The sequence below is a fragment of the Excalfactoria chinensis genome, chromosome 5, assembly GCF_039878825.1.
Source record: "Excalfactoria chinensis isolate bCotChi1 chromosome 5, bCotChi1.hap2, whole genome shotgun sequence".
Taxonomy (NCBI): domain Eukaryota; kingdom Metazoa; phylum Chordata; class Aves; order Galliformes; family Phasianidae; genus Excalfactoria; species Excalfactoria chinensis.
The window spans coordinates 8,860,691-8,888,516 of NC_092829.1; the positions used below are offsets into that span (position 1 = coordinate 8,860,691).

At 36.7% G+C, this 27,826-nt stretch overlaps 1 protein-coding gene across 2 annotated transcripts in view; it reads left to right on the forward strand.

The window, feature by feature from the left end:
- PPP1R13B (protein phosphatase 1 regulatory subunit 13B) overlaps nt 1–27,826 on the forward strand; it is a 61,797-nt gene that overhangs the window by 25,423 nt on the left and 8,548 nt on the right. Inside the window, exons 3-9 of one of the 2 annotated variants that reach the window (XM_072337459.1) lie at nt 2,540–2,659; nt 4,070–4,137; nt 19,354–19,455; nt 20,567–20,741; nt 21,077–21,273; nt 22,724–22,864; nt 23,640–23,820. In XM_072337459.1, the coding sequence (XP_072193560.1) occupies nt 2,540–2,659; nt 4,070–4,137; nt 19,354–19,455; nt 20,567–20,741; nt 21,077–21,273; nt 22,724–22,864; nt 23,640–23,820 (984 nt within the window). Of the gene's footprint in view, nt 1–2,539; nt 2,660–4,069; nt 4,138–19,353; nt 19,456–20,566; nt 20,742–21,076; nt 21,274–22,723; nt 22,889–23,639; nt 23,821–27,826 lie in introns of both variants that reach the window. The other variant, XM_072337458.1, reaches the window with a different exon arrangement.

The following is a 27,826-nucleotide window of genomic DNA, read 5'->3' on the forward strand; positions in this document are numbered from 1 at the left end:
CACTTGAGTAAGGGTCAAGAATAGGGAAAGAAAAGCATCTGTATTTTTTATTCCAGTGTGTTGCTTTTTGTTTATTTTTGGTCTGTTTTGTTTTTTGGGGGCGAGATAGTAAGGACTTAAGCTGATGAGCATAATTAGCATGCGGTTTAAAAGACCCTTCTCTACTAAAAGTTTATTTGCTGCTTAATTTTGGTTCTCGTAATGGATGTAATCTATATTTCAGGGCCTGAGTGGAGCTGCTGCATGAGCAGATCTTGGTGGTAGTAGCAAGCATTTAAGGAGAGCTTTGGAGGCTAAGTATAGCTGGGTCCCGTATGAACAGCAGCTGAGTCCTAACTGATAGATGAGCTCTGTTCCAAAGGGATGTGTGCTGGGCTCCATTGCTCTGAGACAATCGGAAGGTAGTCAGGTTCAGATCCCTGGATTCAGAGCACAATATAAGAAGAATATAAAACTATTAGAGGATATCCAATGGAGTGCTACAAAGTGGGTGAAGGTTCTAGAGAGCAAAACATGAGAGAACTGGCTGTGATCCCTGGTGTGCTCAGCCCAAAGCAGAGAGGGCTGAGGAATGACCTCATGGTGGCTGCAGCTCCTCACAGGGAGCGGATGGGCAGGATGGGCAGCGCTGAGCTCTGCTCTGTGTGGCAGTGACAGGGCCTGAGGGAACAGCATGGAGCTGCATCAGGGGAGGGGCAGAGAGGGGGGTTAGGGAGAAACTCTGCTGCAGAGGATGGTGGGCATAGAGCAGCCTGCTCAGGGCAGTGGGGATGGACGTGAGCTGCTGGAGTTCGTGGAGCATGTGGGCAACAGTATGGAGCCAGAGTTTGGACTTGATGATCCTAACTAGTCCCTTCCAACCCCAGACCTTCCTGTTTGTTATGCTGCATCCTCAAGCATGTACTGCCTGCTGGAACTGAAAAGAGGATACAGGTCCATATGGGCAAGTTATCATTCAACAGAGACAACTTCCTGTGTTTCAGTGCCTGCAGTGATCAGTATCCTTTTAGCCATATCCTTGGTTATTCACAAAAGACTTTGAAAATAAAGAAAAAAACATATGGATAACCTTTTTCTTTTCTTTCCTCATTCAGGAGGTGCTCTAGAGTTGTTTCCCTCTGCAGGGGGTGACACAGCAGTTCTGTTTGTGTGTTCTGAAATTGTTAAAGATGCTCCTTAGGATTTGCTGATTTGTATAATGAGAGGTGGTTATAAAGAATATGAAGGTGTTGATGAGATCAAGCTGTTTGACATGACAGATTCTGACAATACAGTTACTGTAACAAATATATTGTGATTCAAGTGATCCAAGTGTCTTTATATATTACAGTTAAGTTCCGAGGAGTATTAAGAGTTACATATAATTACACAGTTCATAACACATACAAATATAGGTAAATTTCATTATTCAGAGTTACAATGATTATGCCTTTTTTTTTCTTCCTTGCTTCCTTCCTTCCTCCCAGGCTTTCTAGAAGATTACTTATATTTTTTCATCATTTTGTCATCTTGTATCAAATGGATTAAATATGGAACGGATAGATTGTTAGCAGTGTTTTGCCTCGTAGGAAATGCGGTAGTTTGAGTTTTAGGGGCAGAGGAGATTTTGCTTTTAATGACGAAGAATGCCAACCATCTTCTGGTTTCCATCCAAATCTGGTTTTCTGGACTAAATGTTGGTTTGAATGCTTAGAGCTGTACATAAGAAAATGAATTAAATCTTTTCTGCTATCGTTGTATTCTGATTAGAAGGAATCTAATATTTTGCTTAATATTAGGAAGCTTTAAAAGGAAGGTTTTTCTTACCCTTAATAGAAACATAAAAATAAACACAAGTATATTTAAACACAGTGAAGTGTTTGCTTTTGAAATATACATTCATTCTGAAATGCTGAATAACCATTTAGTAATGATAAGTTTGATCAGTTTGGAAGAAGTAGCTGCAGTATGAGAATGTTTTACTTTTCTTCTATGGAAAACAAAGAGACAGTGCTACACAGATCTTAATGTTTATTCGTTCAAATATTTGCTTGAAATTCCACATATATTTCTTGAATAATGGAGTGGAGGCACCTGCTCAGGTTCTTAGGAGGTGAAATGTCAATATACTGATGTGGTTTTTAGTGCGAGTAGAAATTCTTAGATTCAGAATGAATTAATCATCTTAGTGATAGAGAAAAATATCCATCTGCAGAGGGAGTGCAAAAGTACAAAGATCATCATTGTGAAAAAAAGCTTTTGATGAGGAATTCCTGACATGATTAAACTAGAGTTTGTAAACACTGGTATTTGGTATGGTTTTGCAAACTGGCTGTGTACAGCTGTAAAGCAGTGAGCTGTATTACAGTAAGAAGGCTTGCTTTGAACAGTGCAGCTGTTTTTCTGTTGGTGTGCTCTTGTTTCTTGGTCATTGCATATCAGTAAGCACACTGAAGGGATTTAATTACTAGGAAAATGACATTCATATTTTAAACGAGAGTTCTATGAAGCTTTGCCTAATTTTCAATAGTTGTGATAGGTTTTTTGATTTTATTTTTAGAACGTCCCATACCCTTTGATCACATGATGTATGACCACCTACAGAAATGGGGTCCTCGGAGGGAAGAGGTGAAATTTTTTCTTCGGCACGAGGAGTCACCAGCTGAAAGTAATGAGCAGGGTAAGTAGACTTATCTTGTAGCGCTGTCACCGAAACATTTAACATGTCTTCTGAAGTGAGTTCAGTTATCAGTTCTTTCAGTAAATTTCAGTAGATATATGCAATGTAACTTCCTTGTACCAAAGTCATTTTGAACATTCCTCAGTGTCATGTTTATTCATGTTCTCAAATTCCCTTCTCTAGAATAATTACTACCAATGTGTTGAGCAGTTCTTTTGTAGTAAGAATGGTTTCTGTTATGCTTAGTAGTTAAGGAAAAATTCAGTGCATGAGAGGTTTAATACACCTTTGCTTTTTGTGAGGATGGAAAGATTCTTCCTTTCGGTTCCCCCCAGAGAAAAGATTCAGTGAAATACTTTGCATCCCTCTGAAACTAAAATCTGTTTTACAGACATCACTGAGAGAGGTCACACAAGCTTTACTTTCTCTGTACTTCATATATATATATTGGAAGGAATAATTTATATCTTGAAATATTTTTGGTCTGTTGTATGAAAAAGGTCTTTGTATGAAACAATGCCATGTTAGATGAGGGGCTTTATTTAAAGACCAGAATCAATAGAAAAAAGTCTTATTTTTCTGATCTAACTGGTATATTTAGAGGCTGTATGTTATTTTATTTATTGCACTCAGAATGGCTGAAGGATAGGAATGAAATCTCAAAATGAAGTGTATATTTTCATGCTCAGATTATCATTATTCATTGAACTAATCAGACCACTGACAATTGAATGTCAAGTTTTATCTGAGGCCTTATTGCTTTGATCTGAGGTTTCTTTTCATATCCTTGTGGCTGCTGTTTGCTTAGAAGGCCAGAAATAGCTGGTCCAATATTATGTTGTATACAATATATTATGTAATAATATAGTCAAATAAGGGATTTATACATATATATATATTAATTCGTTTTAAAAAATATTCATCATTTGGACAATTTGGCTTTAAACAATGTTATACCAGAAGCCATATTGTCACGTGCAAGGAAAATGTCCCTTCTGAATCATGCATTTTAATTAATCATTGACTTGTGGATCAATTTTCAGAATAAAGTTGTTTTAAAGCACTGGAGAAGCTTCCTCTAACGTAGTCACTTATAGTACATTTAGTTGGAACTATTTCTTTTTGTGGACATGTAAGAGTGAAAATACAATAGTCATGCTCAGTACATTCCCTTTCATATGATCATTGCCAAAACTCAGATCAGAAAAGTAGGCCTACTTGTCTGCACTGTTAACAGAGGAAGTCTGTGAGGTAAATGTTTTATCTTTTCTGACTACCACATACAAAGAATAACCTAATAGGATAGGAAAAACTGTATGTACAATTTTATTTTTAAAATATGGATTCAAGAATGAAAACCATTTGTGTTGAAAACTCAACTTTGCAATACATGTGATACTTTACTTTTAGGTGGACGGCAAACCCAGAACCAAAGAAATGGAATAAGTATACCTGTGGAAAAGCGTGCAGAGAATGGGGTATGTAACTAATGATAAAGGTTTTGGTTCAGTTCCACTCACGTATTTAATGTTTTAAAAATTATTGGTTTGCAAAATCTGCTATAGTGGGAACTATTGGAAAATGTTCTATTGTGACTTCATAAATAGCTGTCAAACTTCTGTCTAAAAAGAAATACACTTCTGTAACGTGAGATGTCTTCAGAATCTTACTAACTGCTGTGTTTCATCAGCTGCCTTTCTCTTTCTTATTTGCATGAGGAAACAGTCAGCTCTATTACACTTGTATACCACTGTTGCCTGTCCAGGTACCTTGACCCTCACCCCTTGCTTTTCTTTACTCACTAATACTGAGTTTGTGACTCAGCCTCTTATGTTAAAATGTGAAAAAGTATTCACGGATTATGATGTTTTTAGATGCCTACAGGAGATAGAAACCTGCAGTGCACCTTCCTTATGCTAGTTTAAGCACCATGTTCTGGGTTATTGTTGTTGTTTAGGTAAAATATTACCACATTGCTGATTTAAATCAGTAGCCTACACTATGCACTATATATCAGTTTTATAGCATTCAGTGAAACCTGGCTTGATCATTGTCTCTTTTAAAAGAAATGTGTAGTACATCTCTTTAAAATTACCATGGCTTTAAAATCTTATGCTCCGTATCTGGATGGAATTCCCTTTACTTGATTCTGTCCCTTCTCATCCTCAATTCTAATAAAAACTCAACAGGACATAATCTGGCCTTGTTCACTTGGGGCTGTGCTGCTCCCTTTTCTGAGGCACTATAGTTACAGCTGACTGTTCTTTAACATTTATAAATTTCAAGAAGAGTTGAGCTCACGAATTAATACTCGTTTTATCATTGTGGAACATCATCGATTTCTAAATATACATGAGGCTTTGTCTTTGTTTAAAAACAAAACTAATGAGATTTTCAAGTTGAGATGTCTTAAAAACAAACCAAAACCCTTACATTCTGAAAACAATTGTGCAAGTTAAGTGATTGTGATGCCTGGTAATTGGCATCTAAAATTCACACATACAGCGAAATATGCTGAAAAGTTGTGAGATATTTTTTATCCATTCAGTTGTTTAGTCAGATTTCAGCTCTTAGCAGCTGGTTTTGTATGTGGCATTAGGGCCTAGTGGAAGGATTTTATCCCCTCTCCTGCATGGATCTGTTTATCCCACTTCCATTGTCATATTGTCAGTGTAGTGAGATCATGGGAGTACAGTGACCTAGGGGAACATAACTCTTTCATGACCTCCTCGTTCCTCGTAGCTCATATGCTTCAACTGGAATACAATGCATTCTGGAAATCAGGACTGGCATGAGCCGCATGTCTTCTGACCTTACTTCTTGGCAATATTGAATGTTATGAGAGCATCACTTTGTTTAATTTGATTTGCTGTTAATTTTATAGGTACAAATCAGACCCGGTAATGTAATAAAAACTTCTACATATGCACCATTCAGTATATACTAAAAAAGTACAACATTTGGCCATAAAAGTAAAATTTACTGGGGAACTGATCACTTTAAAATAGACTTTTAGCAAGTTCCTGAAATTACTAAAAGAAGACAAGCAGGACCTGAAGGGATTATATTAATACAAGTTGTGGGTTTTATGCCAAAAGTGGTACAACTTAGGATTTGAAAGTTACAAAACTCAGATTTTTCAATTATACTAAGTTTTAAATGGGAGGGGGAGGGGAAAAAAGCAGTGGCTGCAGGATCAAGGATTTAATCAGCTTACACTTACGTAATGCATTAGGCTTATTCATTGTTACTGGACTGCTGAATGTTAGACTAGCCCTAAAATTAATACAAACCAATGGAACATTGAAGACAGCTCAAACGTTACCAAGTGTGCTTCATTGAGGTATATATGTATTATTGTATCTATTGTTTTAATGATGAAATGGTTGGTTTTTATTTAATATCTGGATAGAGCTTAAAGTGTGGCATGCATAGAGAACTTCTAGATATGTGTTCGCTTTCGCGTTTGTGTCAATAGTCTTGGAAAAAATATTACATGCAATCTGTCTGGAATTCGCTTTGGGTAATTTTATGAATTGGCATTTTGTTATACAGTGTTTTTACTGTTGTTTGAAACTGTGTGCATGGTCAGCAGTTATTTAAATAACACGGAGCTTAAAATCACGAGATTATTTAAATGCACAAATTTTATCAGATTATCTCCCAAATAAAGATTTAATTTTGAAAATAGAATGGGTAAGGTCTCTCCGGGCAGTGAAATGCACTGTAAAAAGAATGTGTATCAGTAAGTGTTCATCTGAGAGCTTTGCATTTGCAGAACAAAGTGAGACTGTATAAACTTGAGTGTTTCTCCCTGAGGTGACTTCTTCCTGAGTTTGCTTTTGTTGACAACTTCTGAAAGTGGAATTATGCCGTAACTGGGGTCTGATCTCTTTCTACCGCTGTCCTGAAGATATATGTACGTGGAGATAAGAATTATAAAACCAAACATTTTCCTTTTCCAAGGAGACTGGACAGCATCTCAAGGAGAGATTCGCTTCTCTAAGAATGGCTACCTGTCCATATCTTTTGCATAAGTCACAGTCAGTGTGATTTGGACACGAGTTGTAAAGAGGGAAATTCTAATTAAAGATTGATGAAAATGTTTTCTTAGTAAGAACAGTTGGTCTTCAGAACAGATTGCTCAGATTCTGTGGAATTTCCATCCTAGCAGAGCTCTCAGTAGGGGTCATTGAACCAGGTTACTTCCATAGGCTTCTTCTACATAAATTATTTTCTGATTTAATGATGCGCGGGATGTTGATGCAGGAAGTGCCCTCTACCGTTCAGTAATTTCTCACTTGATATCAGTGGCCACGAAATAGTGATCATACAGTGCTAGGTGTTATTTTCTTTCAGATATCTTCACATTATTCAAGTGTTGTTCCATAGGGACGACAGTGGTCTGAGCACAATGAGAAAGAGCAAATATAGCTGTAGCCACTGGAGGTCAGTGGTACACAGGAGAGCGACTGGGAGCCATCCAGTGTGGTGCAGCTACCAGTCATCAGTGGGAAAAAAAAGATCATAGTCTTACTAGGAGGAAGGCCTGGAAAGATGACTGATCATATGATAACAGTTGTCCAGATGAAAAAGTAATCAGATTACTGAGATATTTGTTATACATTATTACTTGAAGTTCCTCATTTGAAATGTTAAAAGGCAAAGGGCTTAGTCTGCTCTTCAAATCTGAGCTACAAATACAACTTAATGTAGGCTTGTAAGTATTAAGTAGTTTCTGTTAGTAACGTTTAACAGCGTACTTGGAAAAGGCTGCCATTCACGTAAGACAAGTTTTAATGATGTTTGTTTAAAATGAGCAAATTACAATGTTGGTCTTAGAAATCTAGATCCTTTAATGGGTCTCAGCTGTAAGTCTAAACAAGTGATTTCACCAGAGGGCAACAGAAGGAATTCTAGCAATTTGCAGGAATTTTTATTTTCTTGAGGAAACTTTCTTGCAGGCCTCGTGAAACATTTTGATCATATGAAAAGCTACTAATTAAATAAAATCTATACCTTCCCAGTTTTCTGCTGCAACTTTGTGTGTTACTTCTTGTAAGGGGCCAAGGCTATCAAATCTGCCACTTCCACTCAGAGAGTTCGTGGGTCTGAGACGTAACGTTCCTAAAGTTCTCTTTACTTGTCAGAGAGGGGAGCCTGGCTGCACCTTCTGTGCAGACATCTAATTCAAGCTGTTAGTCAGTTTCATAGATTTAATGACAAACTGTCTGAGGATAATCCAAATTCATCTAATGCATTTCCCAAAATGCTTGCTCTATCTTTCTCTTCATAAATAGAAAAACTAATCCAACTAAAGAACTTGAGGGGAAAAAAAATAAATTAGTAGGGAAGAAATTACAGTCCAAAGCTAATGTTGATGCAAACAACCAGCTCTTGAATTCTTGCTGAACTAGAAATCCCAGTCTCTTCACACCTCAGTAAAGGATAGTTTATGTAGGGTAACATCTCTACAAGATTAATAATTGTGTTACCTAATAGAAATAACTTCTCTGAAACTGTAGGGAATTCAGATGCTCCTGACCTTTCATCTCACTCTGAGTTCTTTTGTAAACATCTTAGGCATAATCACATCATTCTGGGATTTGAAATGCCATGAATAAAGTTTGGATATGTTCTGTGATTTCTCAGAAGTATTTCAGTTCATAATGGACAAAATTCCCAGATACTTCAATTTTCTGAGAATAATCATCACATTAGACTTACTCTGTAATCATTGTTTTTATTATAATTGTGATAGCATTAGTTTATGACTAGTAAGCTAATACATGACTTAATTTGTTTTGAGGAGTCTAAGGAAAATTTACTGGTAACAGGAAATACTCTTTGTACTCAACTTGGAATAAAACGTTGCAATCATTGCGAAGGAACTGGTTTCCTCCATGCCTTCTCTATATATATACATAATTTTTAATCTCTGTAGATTTAGATACCAAGAAGTCTATATTGATGTCTATAGATATGTCAGATGCTCATAAGTACTTTTTATTTTCTTTTTTTTTCTGTGTGTATGTATGTTATCTTTTGTTGTTTGTCTGTCATTTCACATCCATCAAAATTCCATTCAACTCTTCCTGTTCCCCTTCTTTTCTCTCTGAGTACTGGGGCTTGGCAGTGCTCACTGGCTTTTGTAGTTCTCCTGCTCTTCTGGGCACCAAAAGATAGTTCTGCTCATCAAGGTACAGGGAACTTGGCAGCCAACAGGTGGGTCCTCATTTTGTAGGGGAGGAAGGGCCTACACTTTACAATTTACTCAGTCTACACATTTTGTTTCCACTTTAGCAGATCTTACTTTGTTTTTCCTCAGGTGTGGTTTGTCAGCTTTACAGCTACACTTAGTTGTGGATGTCCATGGAAGAGGGAGGTTAAGAGGTCGTTCCAATTTGCTTAACCTCAAACTATGATATATATTTTCATATATTTCTCATCCAAGGAACCTGGAGTAATACAATTCATCATTTCCCTAGATTTCTAACTAAATAAAGTGAAGAATTACATCCGGTTGTTACCACACATTGAGATCTGAATTTGCTTGTTCCTTATATAAAGGTAGAATAGTTTAGAATATACGGTTGAGTCAATTGACACAAAATTATGCACCTTAGATCATAAAATAAACATTATGTGAAGAGTTCACTTGTTATTTTTCATGAAGTACTGCTGTTCTTTCCCAGTCCTTACACTTACATTTTAAGTTTTAATGTCTTTTAACACAGTTATGTTTTTTGAAGTCACATTAGTGTAATTTTTAGGTAAACTAAATAACCTGATAATAAGTTATTGTTAAGAAGATGGGACTTATCCTCTCCTTTATTTCTGTAGTTCCTTACAGGAGACAGATTATGAAAGTCACTGTGCCAGTAAGCTCTAAGAGCTTTAGCTATTAAAACTTGAGAGTTTAGCTTGTCCTTCCATCTCTAAACAGATTTCAGTCCCTTCCTCTCTTTCATGTAGATGTGTTATCAGCAGATACTGTTTTCCATGGTCTTTGTATTTGGTGGCCTTTTGCTGTGTGTATGTGTGTGGGTGCATTTGTGTGTATGCAGTGAAACTTTGGCCTCCTTTCTCTGACACACCTTTAAATGTTCATTTATGCATTCATTTAGTTGCCTGTCCATCAAGCCTTTTGGACACGTAATATACCTACTTCCCACCCATATGGATTTCCCAGGCAAGAGAATTATCCCATTCCTCTGTCTCCGCAACAGCCTCATGATCCAATTGTAGTTAGGTTTGTTCCCCCTGCAGTCTTCCTCACATCAAAGTGCAGAAAATGAAAATCCCTGTGGCTAATTTAGGAGCAAGGGAGTTCAACTTGTTTTTCTTCTCTTATTCTTACTGGATGATTCTACTCTATAGTTCATACCTTTCTTTTCTTGCTAAAAATAAGCCTGGTCTTTGTGCAGCTGGAATATTCACGATGTCGTGCTTTGACGTACAGTTCTTCAGTGTCCTTATGGAGATCCGTTTGGCTGGATCTCTTGTGTAAGTGCACTGAATCATACTTGAGTTCTTTTCTTGAAAGAATGAAGAGAGAGTGAGCTTGCATACCATTCCTGACTTTTATAAGGTAAATTACAGCTTTTTATATTTTCTTTTTTCAGAATGTTATAATTTTTAGAGACTTTGGAAATTGGTAATGGGGTTTTAGTATTTTCTTCCATGCTTAGTACTTAAAAAATCCTTAAGTCTACATTTTGTCTTTCTGCAGACTTCTCTGATGTGTAGCTTCTTGACATACACTATTATGTGCATGCTTTAGCTTTATTGCTGGCTCACGTATTTATCTTTCTGCATTCAGGTTTTAAGAAAAAGCCAGAGCGTGTAGGGAAGAGCATTTTAGTAAATAAAGGGAGAGTTATTTACATGAGACTTTCATATCTATTTTGACTACGTTGTTTTCCTTTTTATTCTAGGCTGTCTCTGTTAATAAAGACTTTGTTAAATTTCATCTGGCATGATTTTCTGTTCTTTTTAGCAGTGAAATTAAACACAAGAAGTGATGACTTTCCTGATCAATTTGGTGTTCAGTTTTGCACTCAGTAATGCTACAAAAATAGAAACTGAGCAAATATTTTGTTGTCTTCTTAAAGCAAAGTGGTCTTTATTCTTACATTTTTCAGTTGAACTGAAAGAAATGTGTATTGCTCAACATTTTCCATTGAATATGAAAAGTGCAACGAATCAAGCTGATGGTAGTTGACAGCTGGCTTGATCTTGCACTGATTAGGTCTTTCACTGCTGGCTAAATCCACTAGCCTTTTCCGTTAGCTGATTGTTGATGAATGCAGAGAGACAGTTTTTCATATTGATAAAGAATCAGGGAAACATGTATCTCATATGAAATAAGATTTTAAAATATCCTACCTCCTATTTATTGCATTGAAGCAAAAAGCCATGCTGGAACTCCTAAGATGCGTATAGTTGTTGTTTTGCTTTATTCACATTGAACAGTTAAACAATTAGTGTAGACAGAAAATAACAGAAATATGGAGTTGGAGCATGCTGAAGCAACGCACGTGTTTACTGCTGATGGGCAATGCTGCAAAATAAAGATGTGCTCTCTTACAATTACATGGGAAAATAGCAAGCAGGTAATTAATAACTTTTCCAAAGTTTTACACTTTAGTGCATGTTATTTAAATACTGTATTGCTTTCACAATTGAGTTTAAATGATTTTGAATGTCAATGGCACAGGAGCAGAACATGGACCACTTCTTTTTTGTAACTCCGTATTTCTGAAATGTAATTCTGAGTAAATCAGATTTTGATAGACGAATTTACTGTCAGAGTTAAGTTATAAGACCATGTGAAAACCATTTACTTCAGAATGTTATGGTCAACTTTTGTTTTCAGCAACTTCAGTTTGTGGGACGTGCAGTGCATACGCCGTCTCACATGTTCAGATCAAAGCAGGGCATTTATTTTCAGTACTTCTGTATTTTGGAAATGTTCTGTTATACTGCTCTCCCGTAAACAATATTACAGCTACAAAGGAATATTTCATACTGAATCAGTTACTTAAGGGAAAATTAAACACTACTTCGATAGCAAGCATGTTACTTTAACATAGAAGTGCCAGCCTATTGAAGTAAGATTACTTTTCTTAAGAAAGATGTTTTGTCTTAAAGATCCACAAAACCACAATTCCAAGGCTGTTTTTGAAGAAATTTGACTATTACTTATAATTACTCTGAGTAAAAGATTGGTGTTGTAAACAGATCTGAAGTTATATGCACAACTGATCTGCTGTCATTCTTATATGAATGCATGATTTCTTTTAAAATATTTGTCTTTTGTTAGGAGTATAAGGCTTGTCAAATCAGCTGCTGGGTATTTTAGCTGGATATTAAAGCAAATACAACTGAGTTTAAGATTTATGTGACTATTAAGTGTCTGCTGGGACAAAGAAAGTAATATTTTAAATAATGAGTTCTAGATACTACTTGTAGATACTCCTATGTAGTAGGAGTCATTCGTAGGCATTTCTTGTTTTATATGTAGCAGATGTTTAACATATGCTTAAATCCAACTGTGGTTATGAAAATCTGCTTTAACGTTGTTCTGATTTTTGTTCTGTATGTTTAAGTTCTGCCTTTTCTTAGCTGCTCTGTCCAGAATAGAGGACAGTCTCACCTAGGAGATTTTTAAGAAATATGAGCAAACAGTAAACATGAGAAATCTGGAGTCTGTGGCTCATGCTGAGCAGACTTCAAACCTATATTAAATAGAATGACCTATTTCTATCAGCAAGTTGGAGGAATTGCTAACAATTTATTGTAGGTTAAGGAGAGAGGTTACAGGCTTATCAAATATAGATCGTGTGAGATTTTTCATCAAATAATGATACAGTTGGAGTATTTTTATCAGTTCTAAGAAACAGTTTGATCACTTGCTCAAATAAAATTACCATTTTGTTAAAAAATTCTAAGTAAAGTAACCAGATGACTTTTGTGATGTTAATTTCAAGATTACTTTATTATCAGGAGATAGCACACGGTAGTTGTATTTTTCTTTCATTCCCAATATTCTGGTTGCCTTTTCTGGCTTTAATTAGCTTGTTCGTTTCCATTAGGCTAAAAAAGGCATATGCTCTTGTCATTGGATTCTTTAAAATGGATTTCTGCTATCGGCATTTTTCTGACCCAATTAAAAAAATGCCAGGCAGAGCTGTGGCTAAAGCCGTTAAACTGGAAATAATGTCATCCGTGTTGAGACCAGCAAAAAGTCTACTTTAAATAGAAGCATATTTTACTTTGTCTATTTAGAGTGTTATGCATGAATTTTCACACCAGTTTTTAAAATTGCCTCTGTGATACATTGCACCAGAATGAAGTTCTATGGGAAACATACATGCATTTCATCTGAGATATATCAGATAAAGAACTACTATAGTAAATTCCCATATCTTCCTGTTGTTCCTGCTGTTCTTCTTAGGACAGGTACGAGTAGTGTGCGATGGCTGTTCTTAGCCGAAACCTCTAAAGATTTGACTGAGCAAGTGAAAGCATCCTCTAAGCTATGTTAATTTGAATGAGGGTCAAGAAAAGTTATGCGTGACTGATGGGATTCTGCTGTTTTTGTTGAAGTTAGCATGGAAGAATTAAGAAGTATTTTGCTTGCGTCAGCATGTTGAGGAAGCCATTATTGTCTTTCCTGCTTCGGTAAGTTGGTATCTGAGCAGCCAGAACTGTAGCTCTCCCGTTCCTTTAATGGCAGAACAGAAAAGGAATATGCCAGAGTGCGCTACTTAGCTGAGAGCTCCCTGCTGTGGGAAGGCTGAGACTTCCCAGTGTCTTCATCCCAGTCTGGAACTGACTGGCAAGGGACCATATCAACCTTGTTCATTTTACAGTTGTCAGTCTGCTGTGTTCTGGAAGAACGGTCATTTATGTAATACGCTTCACTTCCTACTAAGTCTCAGACCTGCCAGTTCTATTTTTATCACATGACTGCATAGGTTTGGCAGCTCTATAAAGGTAAATTTCTAGTGTAGAGGAAAATTTGGTATTGCCTTAGGAAGGAATAGCTGCCTGAAGCTGCAGCAGATTATGGAAAGTTGAGTCTTCTTCTATGTGTTATGAATGAGAATTCTTAATTTCTATTTAGGCATTTAAAGTCTTCTCAGGAGCAACTTGCAGTACCTTTAGAGTTTGTTGTCTTCCCTTATTAGGGAATAGTGCTTTCTTTTCACCATGGCGAAGTTGTGTGCCTCGGTGATGAATCCTATATGGGTAATAAATTCTTGAAATTAAGGCCCCAAAGGATTTACTGCTTCTAATTCAGTTCTGATCTGGTGCTTTGTCTGTTTTATTTTTTTCCCCTGCTGTCTCTGGCTTTTGATATGCTGATATTGCCCCAGGCATGGTAAAGAGTGCTTTCTTTCACACTTATTCTGGCAGAAGGTATGATTGCCTTTACTTTTTTGGGAGTGGTGTGTCTGTAGAGGACTGTGAGGACTATTAAGGGATGGACTGTGTTTTAGCTAAGAAGGGTGTTTGGCCAAAATGCTCCTTACCTGTACTAGAATTCTATATTAGCTGCCTATCTTATGAAGTGTAGAAAGAGTAGCTGGGTTGTGAGTACAGTATATGTTGCGTTCTCTTTAATAGCTGCTCTGTTTTGGCTTACTGGTGAAATAATACCCCCAGTAGTGGGATGCAGGCAGGAAACACTTCTGGGTAGCACTACTTACAGCCAGAACCAGCCATCCTGAGGTCCAAGACAGAAGCCAGGATGCAGGCTTTCTCAGCCCTCTGCACACAGGCCAATTACTTTTTATCTAGGTTATGTTGGATCTTGACAATTGGCGATTTAACCTCAGCTTTATCTCTGACCATGACAAACATCGAAAATGGAGAGAAAGATGGACCTGAGTACTAAAAGAGTAGTGGTAGATTAAGGAATAAGAATAGAGGTAGTAAAAGTAAATTGCAGGAAGAAGGCTATAGAAAACAAATGATGAAGTTCATTACATGTGATTCATTATGCGAGAATATCCATTGGAGAAGATGGATTGTGTCCAGTTTCAAGAGGCTTGAACCTGAAGACTCTAGGCAGAGCTTTGGGACGGGAGCTGTGTGAGAGCTGGGTGTGAACAATTATCTTGCGAAGAGAAAAGGAATAGATAAGGGGAGATGATAACATAGTGGTTCTTGCAAACCTAGGGAAAGATCTGTGGACACAGTGTGCAGGAAATGGTTGCTGAATGCTTGTGTTGTTTGGGTTTTCTTTTTCAGTTAATTGGGTGAATTATGTTTTACTCTGGCTATTTGAGTAGCTAGGCATTGCCAAACCTATACATGAGGTTGCCAGTCATGCCAGCTTTACAGGTGGCCTGTAAAGCTTTGGAGTGTTGGGTTGTTCTGCTTTTTCTGTATTTCCGATAACACAGCACTCTCAGGTGTGGGTTTGGTGGATTTTTTTCATGTTATTTTCAGAGTAGCTTTCTGTTTTTACAAATGCAAACTTAAAAAATCAAAGTAATTTTATGATTCAGGCACTGAGGCAGAGAAGTGCACAAAATCAAACCACATCCATATCACCTTTTAAAAAATAATAGACTGAAGGGTCAGTCCCCTTAAAAATTAACTTCAGCTGGAAATGAAGACAAAAAATTACTGGAATCTGCCTTTATGCTTTGAATGTCTGACTAAATGCATTCCGATCGTCAAGGAGTTAATTTGAGTTCAGATGCAATTTTTCTTTTACTGTTGTGGCTTCCCAGAGAGGAAGCCTTTTGCTCATAACTCAGAAGCATGTAGACTCAGTAAAGAGAGACTGAGGAGTCTGTGGAGTCAGACAGCAGCATTGTGTGAGGACAGAAATAAAGGAAGGAGGATCAAAAAAAATGAGCTTTCACAGTGACAAGGCTAATGTGTAGAATTCGTTATTAGGAGATTCCTCCTCTTAATTAAATATCTAAGCTATGACTTGCTTTGAGGCTGCTTATAAACTGGCTTCCAAACTATTTAATTACTGCTGTTCTATTCATCTCACCTGTCTTGAAAATATTAATCATCAAATGGTAAAATACAAGCTTGTAGGAGGCGGAGAATGCCGGATGCTGAAACTGCAGTTCATTACAAATTCTCCCTCTCATCATAACTTTTTAAAGTGACATGCTAAGTAAAATAAAGACAATTTTCTTAGAGATTTCTGTTGGTCCTAAGAAATTAGGAAATGTAGGTGTACTGCGTTTTTGTCTGAAACATCTGTAATAATACCTCTGTGCCTAATAACGCAGTGTTTGCTCAACAGGATTTTATTAAGGTGTTCATCTCTATGTGTAAATGCTTCTGTGAATCAATGAAAAGAAATTTACAAATCAGCAGAATTGTCTCCTTTGATGTATCGCCACGTAGCAAATGAATCTGTGGAATCTGTAGGAGTAGATATTTGCAGTGGCTGTTTGGTACGGCCTTTAGAAAGCAGTTCTGTGGGAGGTAGGTTTCTGTTGCTGCAGGAAAAAGGAGGAGGTCTGGACCTTAAATGTAATAGGCTCATGTTTGTTATGAAAGGTGAGTCACTTCATGTATGAAATTGGTAATGACTGGTATGAACATTGCAAACTTGAGAAACTGAGGAACCAACAAACTCATTAAGGAACTGAGAAAGTACACCGATCCCTTTGCCTTCCATAACATGGGGTTCTGAAGAAAGGACTGGGACTGACTTTTTGCAGCAGTAGTGTTTGCATACAGCTTGTAGGAGCTGACTCAGCTAATATGAGATGTTCGAAACGAATTGATTCAGATAGATCTCTGCAAGAGAAAGATTCGCTCATTTTCATACTTTTTCAAAAACGATGCTGTCCTCTTTTGGAGACCTGGAATCAGCTCCAGTCTTATTGAAAACAATTGACTTGATGTTGAAGAGGAGCCCTGCTTGATCTGTTAACAATCATGTGGATGAAAAAGAAGAAACTCAGAGTGAAGCTACAGGTTTAAAACTTTGTTTCCTCAAATGTTTATTCCTTTCTTTCTTAGATGTAGTATAGTTATTTAAAATGAATAGGACGGGTATTGCTGTATTCAGTGAGGTGAACATAAAGAGATTTCTCGTAGGGCGTTTAAATGTAAATAGCTAATTATCAGTGTTTCTCATGGTCTTATGCTTTGCTCTCTATAAAAGTTTTAGACATTCCATTTTCTAGATGGAATATTTTCCTACAGTTAATAGGTTCTTTAAGAAGCTACTATTGACATTCATCTTGTACTTTTTCTTCTGTTTTACTTCATACGAAATGGTGCAGTACATTTTTCAAGCATTGTCAGATACACTTTCAGATACGCTTCTTTAAAGCAGTAACAATTCTGAGCTTTTAGATCAAACTGTTTTTTGTTTCTGGTGGTTTTACAAACCAGATCCTTAATGTCATTCTGCTCTGAGGGTTACACATCTCCTTTAGGAAATCTGTAATTTTTCCTCAGTAAAATGGCTTTCTTACCTTGAAAAATGTGTGACCATTATATGGCTGTCCTGCTTCTTCAATCTGGACATATTTTTAAACATTTCTTAGCAGTAAGGAGCATCTATTTCTTGGACACTACTGAAATGTACAAGTGCAAGCAGAAACAGAATGAGCTCTCAGTGTAAATTTAAACTGATAATCAAAGCAGAAAGGAGAGAAGCACATGGAAGACTTTTCATAGACACAACTTGCATCAGACTATTTTTGAAACTATATTTATGCTGGAAAAATACTACCTTTTTTTCCTCCACTTTTCCTTTTAAAATCAGTGATCCAGTGGGTAGACTTCAGACCATTCTGAGCCCCTTTTATGACTTGCATATGGAGTCCAACAGAGATTTATGCTCTTCTGGTGAGAGACAATGCCAAGGGAATACAGCAGAGCATGAATATTTCCTAGGAGCAGCATCTGGCTTCCCTATGTTACTTTAGTTTCTCGAGTGGTTTGGTTTGAGGGATGGCACTTGGAAAAATTTCCTTGTTTTCTTACCCACTCCAAGCCTTTCTGTCTGTAATTAAAAGTGAAATATTTCTCTGATATACAAGGTGGTAACCACAAGTGCACATCAGTTATTTGGCTGTAGAGAATGTTGTGGAAGATTCTTGTCTCTTGTAAGTAATACTAATAGGAAAAAAAAAACAACAAAAACAGGCACTACAAAGTTCAGTCTTTTTTTTAAACTGTTGTGTTCACTCACAGTGTTGGAATAGAAAATGCTTACTGGAGTTCTATATTTGTTTCCTTTTTTTCCTCAGTCTGTAAAACTTGTAGACGGTGCTCCATTTTGAAAGCAGTCACTTGAAGAGTTCTAATTTCTCAATACATCCAAAACGTTTAATTCTTTTTACTTCTTTAACACCGCATTGACTGTAATTAAGATAAGAAGTCATGTAACTTTAACTTAGTTTTCTAATAGTGTAGCCATGTAGCTTGATGAAGGTGCTGCATTATCTATTACAATGCAGCAATCTGGTTTTTTTGCAATGATCCAATCACCTGACCCAATTCTTCAAGACATGTTGGGCTATTTTGAACTTTCCAGCTTTGGGATGTAATTTTTCAAAGGCTGAAATTCTCTTTTAGGAAAATAAATAAATAAATAAATGCTCATTTTTTAAGGTTGTGGCTTTTTTATTTGTTACTGTATTTATTCTGAGTAGCAAAGAATGTATTTGCAAGTGTCACCTTCTGTAATTTGTCTAATTACACCGTGCGTTTTTGTGATTGCATGGTGAAAAAAGAGGCTTTTTTATACCATGAAGATCTCTTGTACACGTTGAACTGATCCCAGAGCAGAACAGCATGCCCTGCCATTTGACAACCTTTATTTGAAATCTTCCTGCAGAGCTCCCAGCAAGACCTCTTGTCTAGAGTGACAGCCATTTTTCTTGGTCTGTCAGACTGAGATTAGCAGTGAAACACACCCTGATGTCTTTACACAAACATAATACAGGGAATCTTTCTAGGACAGAGAAGAAAGCCTTTCAGAGTGGCACTGTTTTTTCACTTTGAAAAGTTGGATTTGGGGTGGGAGAAGGGATCTGAGGCTGGGGCCTTGTCTCTTCATTCAGATTCTGCTCAGGCATCGAAAGTGGATCACCTTCACGTCAGTTCACTTCACTTTACACAGACTGTTTTTCACAGATTCTTATCTTAAATACTCCAGTAACCTGTTCTAGTGGAAGGTGTCCCTGCCTGTGGCAGAGTGGTCAGAAACTGATGATCTTTCATGTCCCTTCAAACTCAAGCCATTTTGTGATTCTGTGACATGTTGATGTTTGCTTCAACACAGCCTTTAACTACAGGTTTTCATGTGTACTTGTCCTATGGTAGGTAAATAATGCTAACCACCAGCTAAAGCTGTTAGGAAAGAAGATTCAGGTTCCACTTTCTACTTAGTATACCTACTTACATGTCTGTTATACTACATACAGTGTCAGCAAATATCAATTTTACACAACATCTTAGGAAAGGAATGTTAAATGTAAGATGAGGACCTTTTTCTGTGCTTTGTTTCTTAGTGATCCTTTTCCTTTTCCATTTCTTGCTATTTTTGCTCTGGGGTTCATTATTCCCTAATAGGTATCTGTCATTTTTTGTCCTCTGAGAGCTGGGAACGAGGCACCAACCTCCTCTGTCGAGGAAAATTCTGGTATCAGAACATTGCATGTACTGACATAACGTATTTTGGTCTGCAGGTCGGGAACCCACGCGTTGAGCTCACTCTTTCTGAACTTCAAGATATGGCTGCCCGACAACAACAGCAGATTGAAAACCAACAGCAAATGTTGGTTGCTAAGGTAATTAACAGCAAACAAAATATGGAGATTTGTAATAAATGCAGTTTACTTAAACATATGCAAACGCAAGTCTACTTGGATATGGAAAGAGCACTACTTCATTTTAGCTAAGCTGAAGAAGCTTGAGAAATCTGTTGTTTTGCTAAGTTAATTTTAGCTAGGCAATGTAAAAACATTTCACTGTACATGATAGTATGTCAAATGATAATGTGTCAAGGCAATAGTTATGTATCTTGGTAAAAAATATTGCTAGATTTTGTCTCTTTCATGAGGCCTGTTTTGTGATCTGTGGCAGATTGCACTTGACTCTGTGTTCATCGCTGTTAGCTCATTCACCTCAGCATGGTAACAGGTGTGAGATACCATTTCATATATATTCATCTGTTATGTTTCCAAAATCTATGAGATGAAAGAATCCGAATAGATTTTCAGAGTGGGGAGTGAGTTTAGTTCAGGTATTACAAAACGCCAAGTGTGTTGGATGCTCAGAGTACAATGCAGCATCTTTTCAAAGGAATCAATATAACAGTTCTGTTATTTTTTTTTTTTAATTCAGTTCTTTTTTTCTTTTTTAATGAAACTAATGTAGGAAACAGATATATTTCCATTACGTGTCCAATGGGAGGACTGTTATTTAGATCTAAAGCAGTATCTTTCAGTAGATCAGCTTGTTTAGACTGGTCTGTTGGGTGTACTTTGTGCACTTTGTGAAGCTTCGTAACGGCTATAGAAAATTCCTTATGCTACAGCAGGAAAAGGTTTAACAGAAGCAGAAACCAAATGCCAGAAAGCAGACAGTTGTGTCTGACTGTTCAGGCCAGGGCTTCTTTTGCATGTGCATGTAAATTTGATGTTTGGTCCAAAAACTTCTGTATTTCTGTGCCTTAAAACATGAGTTGAGAGGAATTTTTTTCCTCAAGAAGACCAATGTATATTTTGACTAGATGCAACTTCTGATTTCTGGAAAGCAAAAATGAACAAACAAATAACAGTAACCGAACACAGACACAAAAAAACCTAACCAATCATAGTGATGGGTTTTACTAAGGCTACTTTTTTTAACGAATAAATGAGTGATAAGTACTTTTTGTCATAAATCTTATCCTGCAAGGAACAACGTTTACGTTATCTGAAGCAGCAAGAGCGTCGGCAGCAGCAGTCTGTTTCAGAGAGTGAAAAGCTTCAAAAACTTAAAGAACGCGTTGAAACCCAGGAGACAAAGTTGAAAAAAATCCGTGCCATGAGAGGACAAGTGGATTACAGCAAGATCATGAATGGCAACCTGTGTATGCAAGATTTCTATTTCATTTTCTGTTCAGTGTGTATCTGGTATAATGGTGTGTGCGCTAGTGGGATTTCAGACGGAATGTTTATTTGTCGTACAGAGGGTGCCATGCTTCTAGAAAATTCATACATGGTGTAAATTCTTGTTTGGAATATGTGATCAGACTAAGTGATCAGTAACTATGGTAAACATTAACAAATTCCCAACACATCATAAGTATTTAAACATTTATATATACTGGGTTTAAAACTAGTGTGTTGTACTTGCCAATACCTGTAGAATTCTAAATTAATACTCCTCTCTGCTTGTTTTTTATTATTATCTCATTCATTTTAGCAACTGAAATCGAGCATATAAGTGCCATGTTCCAGGAAAAGCAGCAGGAGCTACAGGCTGCAGTATTAAAAGTGGATCAGCTTACGCAGCAACTGGAGGACTTAAGGAAAGGGAAACTGAATGGGTTTCAGTCTTACAATGGACAAGTAACAGGACCTGCAGCAGTCGAATTAAAAAAGTTGTATCAAGAACTACAGGCAAGTAACACGATTAAAATGACAGATGTAGATTAAGAAAAGTCATGTTACTGCCCTTATGGATGGGCTTTTGGTACTACAATCTCATAAAACTGGTGTGCTGGGATGTTACTAATGTGCAAGGTCATGGCTATGTAAGAAATTAACATGAATTAACATTTTTACAAAATCATAAAAAATATAAGCTGCTCTGTGTTCACTCAAATATGTAATTGTGCACATTCACAATATACACTGTACTGCTATTATACATCTTTCTCAGAAAATACTGGCTCATCTCCAGTGTAGTTTTCATGTCAGTAGTTAAATATTCATATTGAAGTTTTGTCATTTTTGGGGGGAGAAGATGTGCAGAATAATTAACGTGCCAATGTATCAGCATTGGAGATTTAGAATTTACTCACATGCTCTACTGTGACATGGCAGCAGATCTAACATATATTTAGCATTTAAAAATAATTTAAATTTCAAGATAAGTCTAACTTTATTTCTTTGCACGAGCAAATATAACATACCAGATAATTTGTCTCACATTTTCAGAAATTAGGAATATAGGTCCTTTTTTCCTCCTTCAATTTATAAAAGGTGTATCTGCTTTCCATGTATTTCTAAATGCAAAGATGCTCCATCGATTAAGATTTCTTACTTGTGCTTCATAATGATCCCATACACATTTATCAAGACTTAAATTGCCTCCGGATTTTTATTTTATTTTTTTTTAATATGGAATGGTTACCATTGAAGGTATGAAAAAATGCCAATGGGAACACAAGAAAAATTATCATAGAGATGTCATGGTTGATTTAAACTGTAAGTTAAACTATAAAGGTAATTTATCCCCTAATTTGCTGGAAACCTGCTTTGGAGGTTTCAGTTTAATTTCCATGTAGAGATGAAAATCTGCATCTAGTCCTTGCAGGGCAGTTAACTTCCCATCCACTCATCCAGATTTCATGTGGAATTGGAAATTGAATCTCTAGCATAATTACTGTCAAGTGTTTTATCCCACTTAACATTCCAGTGATATTGAGATTGTCACTGTGGCTAAACAGAACTTTTAACAAGCCTTTTTTTAAATTAATATTTCATTGTGGAATTGATTTATTAAATGTATTTATGCCTTCATAACTTACATAACATAACTAACATAACTAACATAACATACACTTCAATCCAGTTGGTATCAGTTAGGTGCATTGTTTAGTAGGTGCATGTTTAGTAGCTGCCCTCTGTCTTGTTAGGACATCCTTTTCTTTTACTGTTTTCTTTTAATGGTTGTTCGTGGTAATCTGTGTGAAAGCATAAAATCAGAGATAGCAGAACACAGCTGATCCCAGCTGTCTCAGGTTTCTTTAACATTGTATTAAAAGCAAACTTGGCAGCAGACAAAATGAATTAACTATCCAAAAAGTGTGTCCTTATGTATTTGTTTGTTTGTTTGTTTATTTAGATTAGGAACAGGCTTAATCAGGAGCAGAACTCCAAGCTCCAGCAGCAGAAAGAACTCTTAAACAAACGTAACATGGAAGTGGCAATGATGGACAAGCGAATCAACGAGCTGCGTGAACGACTATACAAGAAAAAAGTTGAGGCACGTCAAAAAGAAAACATTCCTGTAAGATAAACTATTAAAAGGGCCACACTTTAGTTTATCAGCAGCCTATTAAACCTACGTAGACTACATAGCATGTCACTTTTTCCCAGCTAAGTAGCAAGCATTTAAAAAATATTTTAAGGTTTTCCACAGATATGAGAAAACTGTTGGACAGAATGCATCCTTTTGTTTGTCTTTATGTTACAGACCTTACTGTATTAAAATTCATAGTGGCTTAGATTTGTAGAAAGGAAAGTATTATTATGTACTTCAAAGCATAGCAGGATAAAAAGGTGGGCTGTTCTTCATTAGTTTTTCCCTGGAGCAGGAGACAGTTACTGATGACATGAGCCCTAATAGCTGTCTGAGACTTCGACTAGAAATCAGTTGCAAAGTAAACCATTCCTCAGGGGAGTTCTGGATTCCCATATGTATTCCCAGCTGGAGGTGTTAAATTAAAAGAGAAAAAAAATAAAATAAATAATAATAATAATAATAAATCATTTTGCCCAAGAAAGGTACAATGTAAAGAGACCTTATACAGTAACAGTTTTTCTCGTGTGAAGTACTGAGAGATTTAATATTTGAGGAGTTGGTTTTAGGGAATAAAATTTGGTTTTCTAGTTCAATTTTTACATAGAAGCATTAAGTATAGTAATTTATTTAAAGTGAATTAGCTTTTTGGTTGTAGATAATTAAATGTAGACCTCCAGTTCATAGATGAATGCCTAAATTAAATGGAAGTTCACGTTTCAATTTCTGTGACTTTTAGTTGAATCGTATTAATGGAACTTCATCACCCCAATCATCTCTGAGTGCTTCAGGAAGGGTGGCAGCAGTGGGACCCTACATCCAAGTTCCAAGTGCTGGCACTTACGCTGTACCAGTAGATCCAGTCAAACCACAGTCTCTCACCATTGCTTCTAGCTCAACACATGGAAGATCAAAATCTGGTAAGTGCTTAAGTGTGATATGTATTAATATACATTGTTTGGGAATTAGTATTGAGGAAAAGTAGTAATCCTGAGAGATGCTGTTTTGGGATGATATATATATAGCGGTAAAAGTAATATTGTATGTTGTCAGTACTTTTCTCTGGACTGGGCACTGCTCATTTGATATGAGCCATTTTTACTTCAGTTCATGAATATTCCTTAGGAGAAGGAGAGTATTTTCTTTGCAGTTTTACTTGGTGGTACACTAATAAAGGGAGCACATGCTCCTTTATAGATTCTTTGAATTAACTCCTCTGTTTTTAATACATTTTTGAGTAGTTAGTGTGTTTGATTATAGTTACGAAGTAACTTTGTGGCAAACAGTATTATAAACAACTATTTATGGTATATTGCTATTTATCAAGTAAATCAAAGCTACTGAACAAGTAGAAATAGTGTTACTTCTCATAAGGACACTAAATAGGAAAATGTAGTAAAACTATGTGAGGCGTTTGTTTCAACTCAGATAAGAGAATCCATCGCTATTGAAGCCTTTCTGACATGGAATATTGTTAGTATTGATACTGTTTATTTGTATCTGTCTTCATTAATGATATTCCTCCAGAGACATAACTAATATCTGAAATTGCTTCCCACGTCTCCCATAATTAATCTATTTATTTTGTAAAGTTGAAAACACTTTTTGTTTTATATTAGAGAATGACAAAAGCAGATCATGACATCTTTGCCTTAAGATTTCATTTTTGTAAAGCACACTTGTGTGGTCACATCTTACCAAAGCCATAATTCTCAAGAAGTGGCTAACTACATATGCTCAGTACAAATAAATACAGTTACTGGTTTATCCAATTTATTGATTTGTATATATAAATAAACATGCATAATACAGATAAACAGTCACGATCCTATTGATCTTAACCACAGGACTTGATTTTTCATGATCTCTTAGGAGAGATCTGAAAATAAGATAAGGGATGACCACCCCAGTAAAGCTCTTGAAATACTCACATGCAATCCAGTACTTAAAACTGGACACTCCAATGAAGTTTGCAGCATGCTTCCAAACAAGGAGGAAGATCTGAACCTCCAGCAAAAGCATGTTTTTTATTGATGTTAGTGACCTAAAGACATCTTTAGTTTGATAGAAATCTAATCTCTGCAATTTTATGAAGATATCTTAAGAATATGGAAGAATTTCATTGTGAGAATAAAAGGGCAGAACTATAGCTGTCTGGGGTTTGGACACGTGGCTTCCTCCCTATATATAGAAGGAACAGTCCCTAATTTATAAGTTCACCAACAAGAAATAATGCACTGCTTTCAAAATATTAGCCTTGCAAGATGCACATACTACTTGTAGGCCTAATTGACAAGGTTGTGAGATCTGTGAATGAGAACTCTTAGATTTTTGTGAAAGTAATTATTCTACCTTAGGACTGACTTTGTGTTTGTTATTCTGAATATACTTGGAGAATGTCCCATGATAAGTTTATGTAAGGAGAATTATATATTCTCCTAGAAAGAAGAAAAGTGACATTTATTTTTTTCCAACTGTCATGCTTTTATTTGTCATTGTCTGAGTGCTCCTGTTCTAATTTCTCCATTGTCATTTTGTCATTGTTATAATTTCTCCACCACTTTCTTTTTTTTTTTTTTCTTTCTTTCTTTTTCTGTGTAACTGGATCTGCCTTGGTGTGTCCAGTAGAAACAGACTGGGGGTGTGTGAAAAAATCTCCAGACACCTGGAAGGTTTCTGATTTAGACATAATAGCGGATCCTATTCTGTCACCTCCCACTTCTCTTCAGTCTGCCGTTCACAATGTCATCCGTCTGGCACCTACTGTCTTTGACACCCAGCACTGTGAGTCCGTAGAAGATCTTTGGCTAGCTAAGAATTCAGTTTTTAATATGGTCATCTGAGCTCTTGCATACAGATGCGTATTAACCAGCATCTTAAGAAACTGTGTTGTGCTATGCAGTAGATGCTGTTGAAATGTAAAACTGTTTAGATTTTGTTTTTCACCACTAAAGGAAAGGAATTTGCAGCAAATTCATTCTTACGGTACTGCAGTAGCATACTAAGGATGAGTTTTCTTCACTGAAAAAACCTTGGGGAAAAAAATGATGAGAAAAAAAATGTGGCAATCAATCAGCAAAGCATGTTTTACTGTATCTCAGATTAGATAGATATAACACATACATGTTTTACTTCAGCTGTTCTACACAGTTTAAGAGTTTCTGTGTTGCACTGGCCTCAGAGGTGGGATGAAAGTTCGTCTTCTCCAAGTCAGTAGCAAGAATCATAATGACTTCAATAGGATGCAAGTGCTATTACTTGGTTTATGCTTCACTTGCTGTAGTAAGTAAAACAGAACTGGACCTACGATAATTTTTAGGTAAAATCAGAGTACACAAGAACTTTTGTGTGTATGCGTGCCACTGTCTTATTTATGTAAATAGAAGAGTGTTTGGTGGGAGCTGAAGTGCACTGGGTGCTAGGTAGTCTTAAAAGCATGTAGACAGCAGATACCTTTGGAAGACAAAATGAAATCTGTTGGTGGAAATGGCTATGGGAGAGCTAAGAACAGGAACTCGTTACGACTTGCAAAAGGGTGTTGCCATCAGATGGGTAAATTTGTCTGGGAGCTGCTCAGCCAAACCAAGGACAGAAGTCAGTTGCTGTTTGGCTGCCTCTTGAGCGCCTATCACAGCCTCTGGCACAGTGCACTGCAACTGGAGATTGCAACAGCAGCTTGGTAAAGTGTGTGAGACCAAGCTTCAGTTGTGGGAGTTTCTGAAAGGTGCACTCATATGGAATGCAAGTACTTGTGAGTGCCAGATTGTAACATGAAGGATGCAAAGACAGGATCAGCTACACTCAGATGCTGGTATACATAAGAACGAAAGAGAAATGTCAGAGGAGAGAAAGTAAAAGTGTTTGGACGGTCTTAGCTTTTGGTCTGGCTCTTGATAACCAGTTGGGTGGCATAAAACAAAGGAACAGCAAAGGCATAACTTTTAATTTTTGTTCATTTAAACGTAAACATTCTGATTGGAACGTGCCTATATGTACTTTGTAGGAGCTAATAAAATGAATTTACATTCATATAATGAAAAACTGGGTAGCAATTGCCTGGAAAACTTCAGCTTGTCATTTCAGTAGGGGGAAGAAATGTGGTGCCCAACAAAGAGGATAAGGCTTGTGTGTAGAAAATAGTGTGCTGAAGTTATATTCAGTGTAATTAGAATATTTCTTTGCATCTTGTTCTTAGACTGCCACCTATACTAAATAGAGAGTGACACAGAATCCAAGAAATAGTCTTGCTGGTTCTAAGTGCTTAAAACCGAAAATAAACAGGAAACATTGTCATTAAATACCAGGCTTTTATTTGACCTATGGTGTCAAGAAATCTGAGTAACTCTCCCCTCACCTTAGTTGTCATCCTCTGGTGAAGTTAGTTAGTTGTTACAGATCGTCTTTACAAGGTGCTCTATTAAGATAATTGACAGCCATGGGGAAGGAGAAGTGATCTCAATCTCCTCAGAGAAATACGAAGCTTAATCAAGGCAGATCAAAGCTTTGGAATCTAATCAAGGATCTGTGCAGTTACTGTAAAACAGATCTAATTGTAAGACGATTGAAACTCGCTTGCTTGGGAACAGGAAGCAGGTAGTCCGCCCCAGTTAATAAAGTAACATATTGAAGCATCTAGGATTCATTAAGGATCTGTTGCCTCAGCTTACACACAGCTATGTGTGATTCTTTTACATGTGTGGAAGATGAAAGCCCATGACTTGTGTCTTGGCACTGTGACTTCTTGTCAGATGACATTAAACATTTCTTTAAAAGTTAAGTCTTTGAGGCAGTGCTGATCAGGTGAGTGTGTAGAGGAGAAAAACAGAAGGTAAGTTAACAGTCACTTCCAGTAGAGGAATGTATGCCTTTGTTCAGCCACATTCCTGAGATGAGTTTTTGTTTCCTGTTTTGAGTCAATGAATCCAG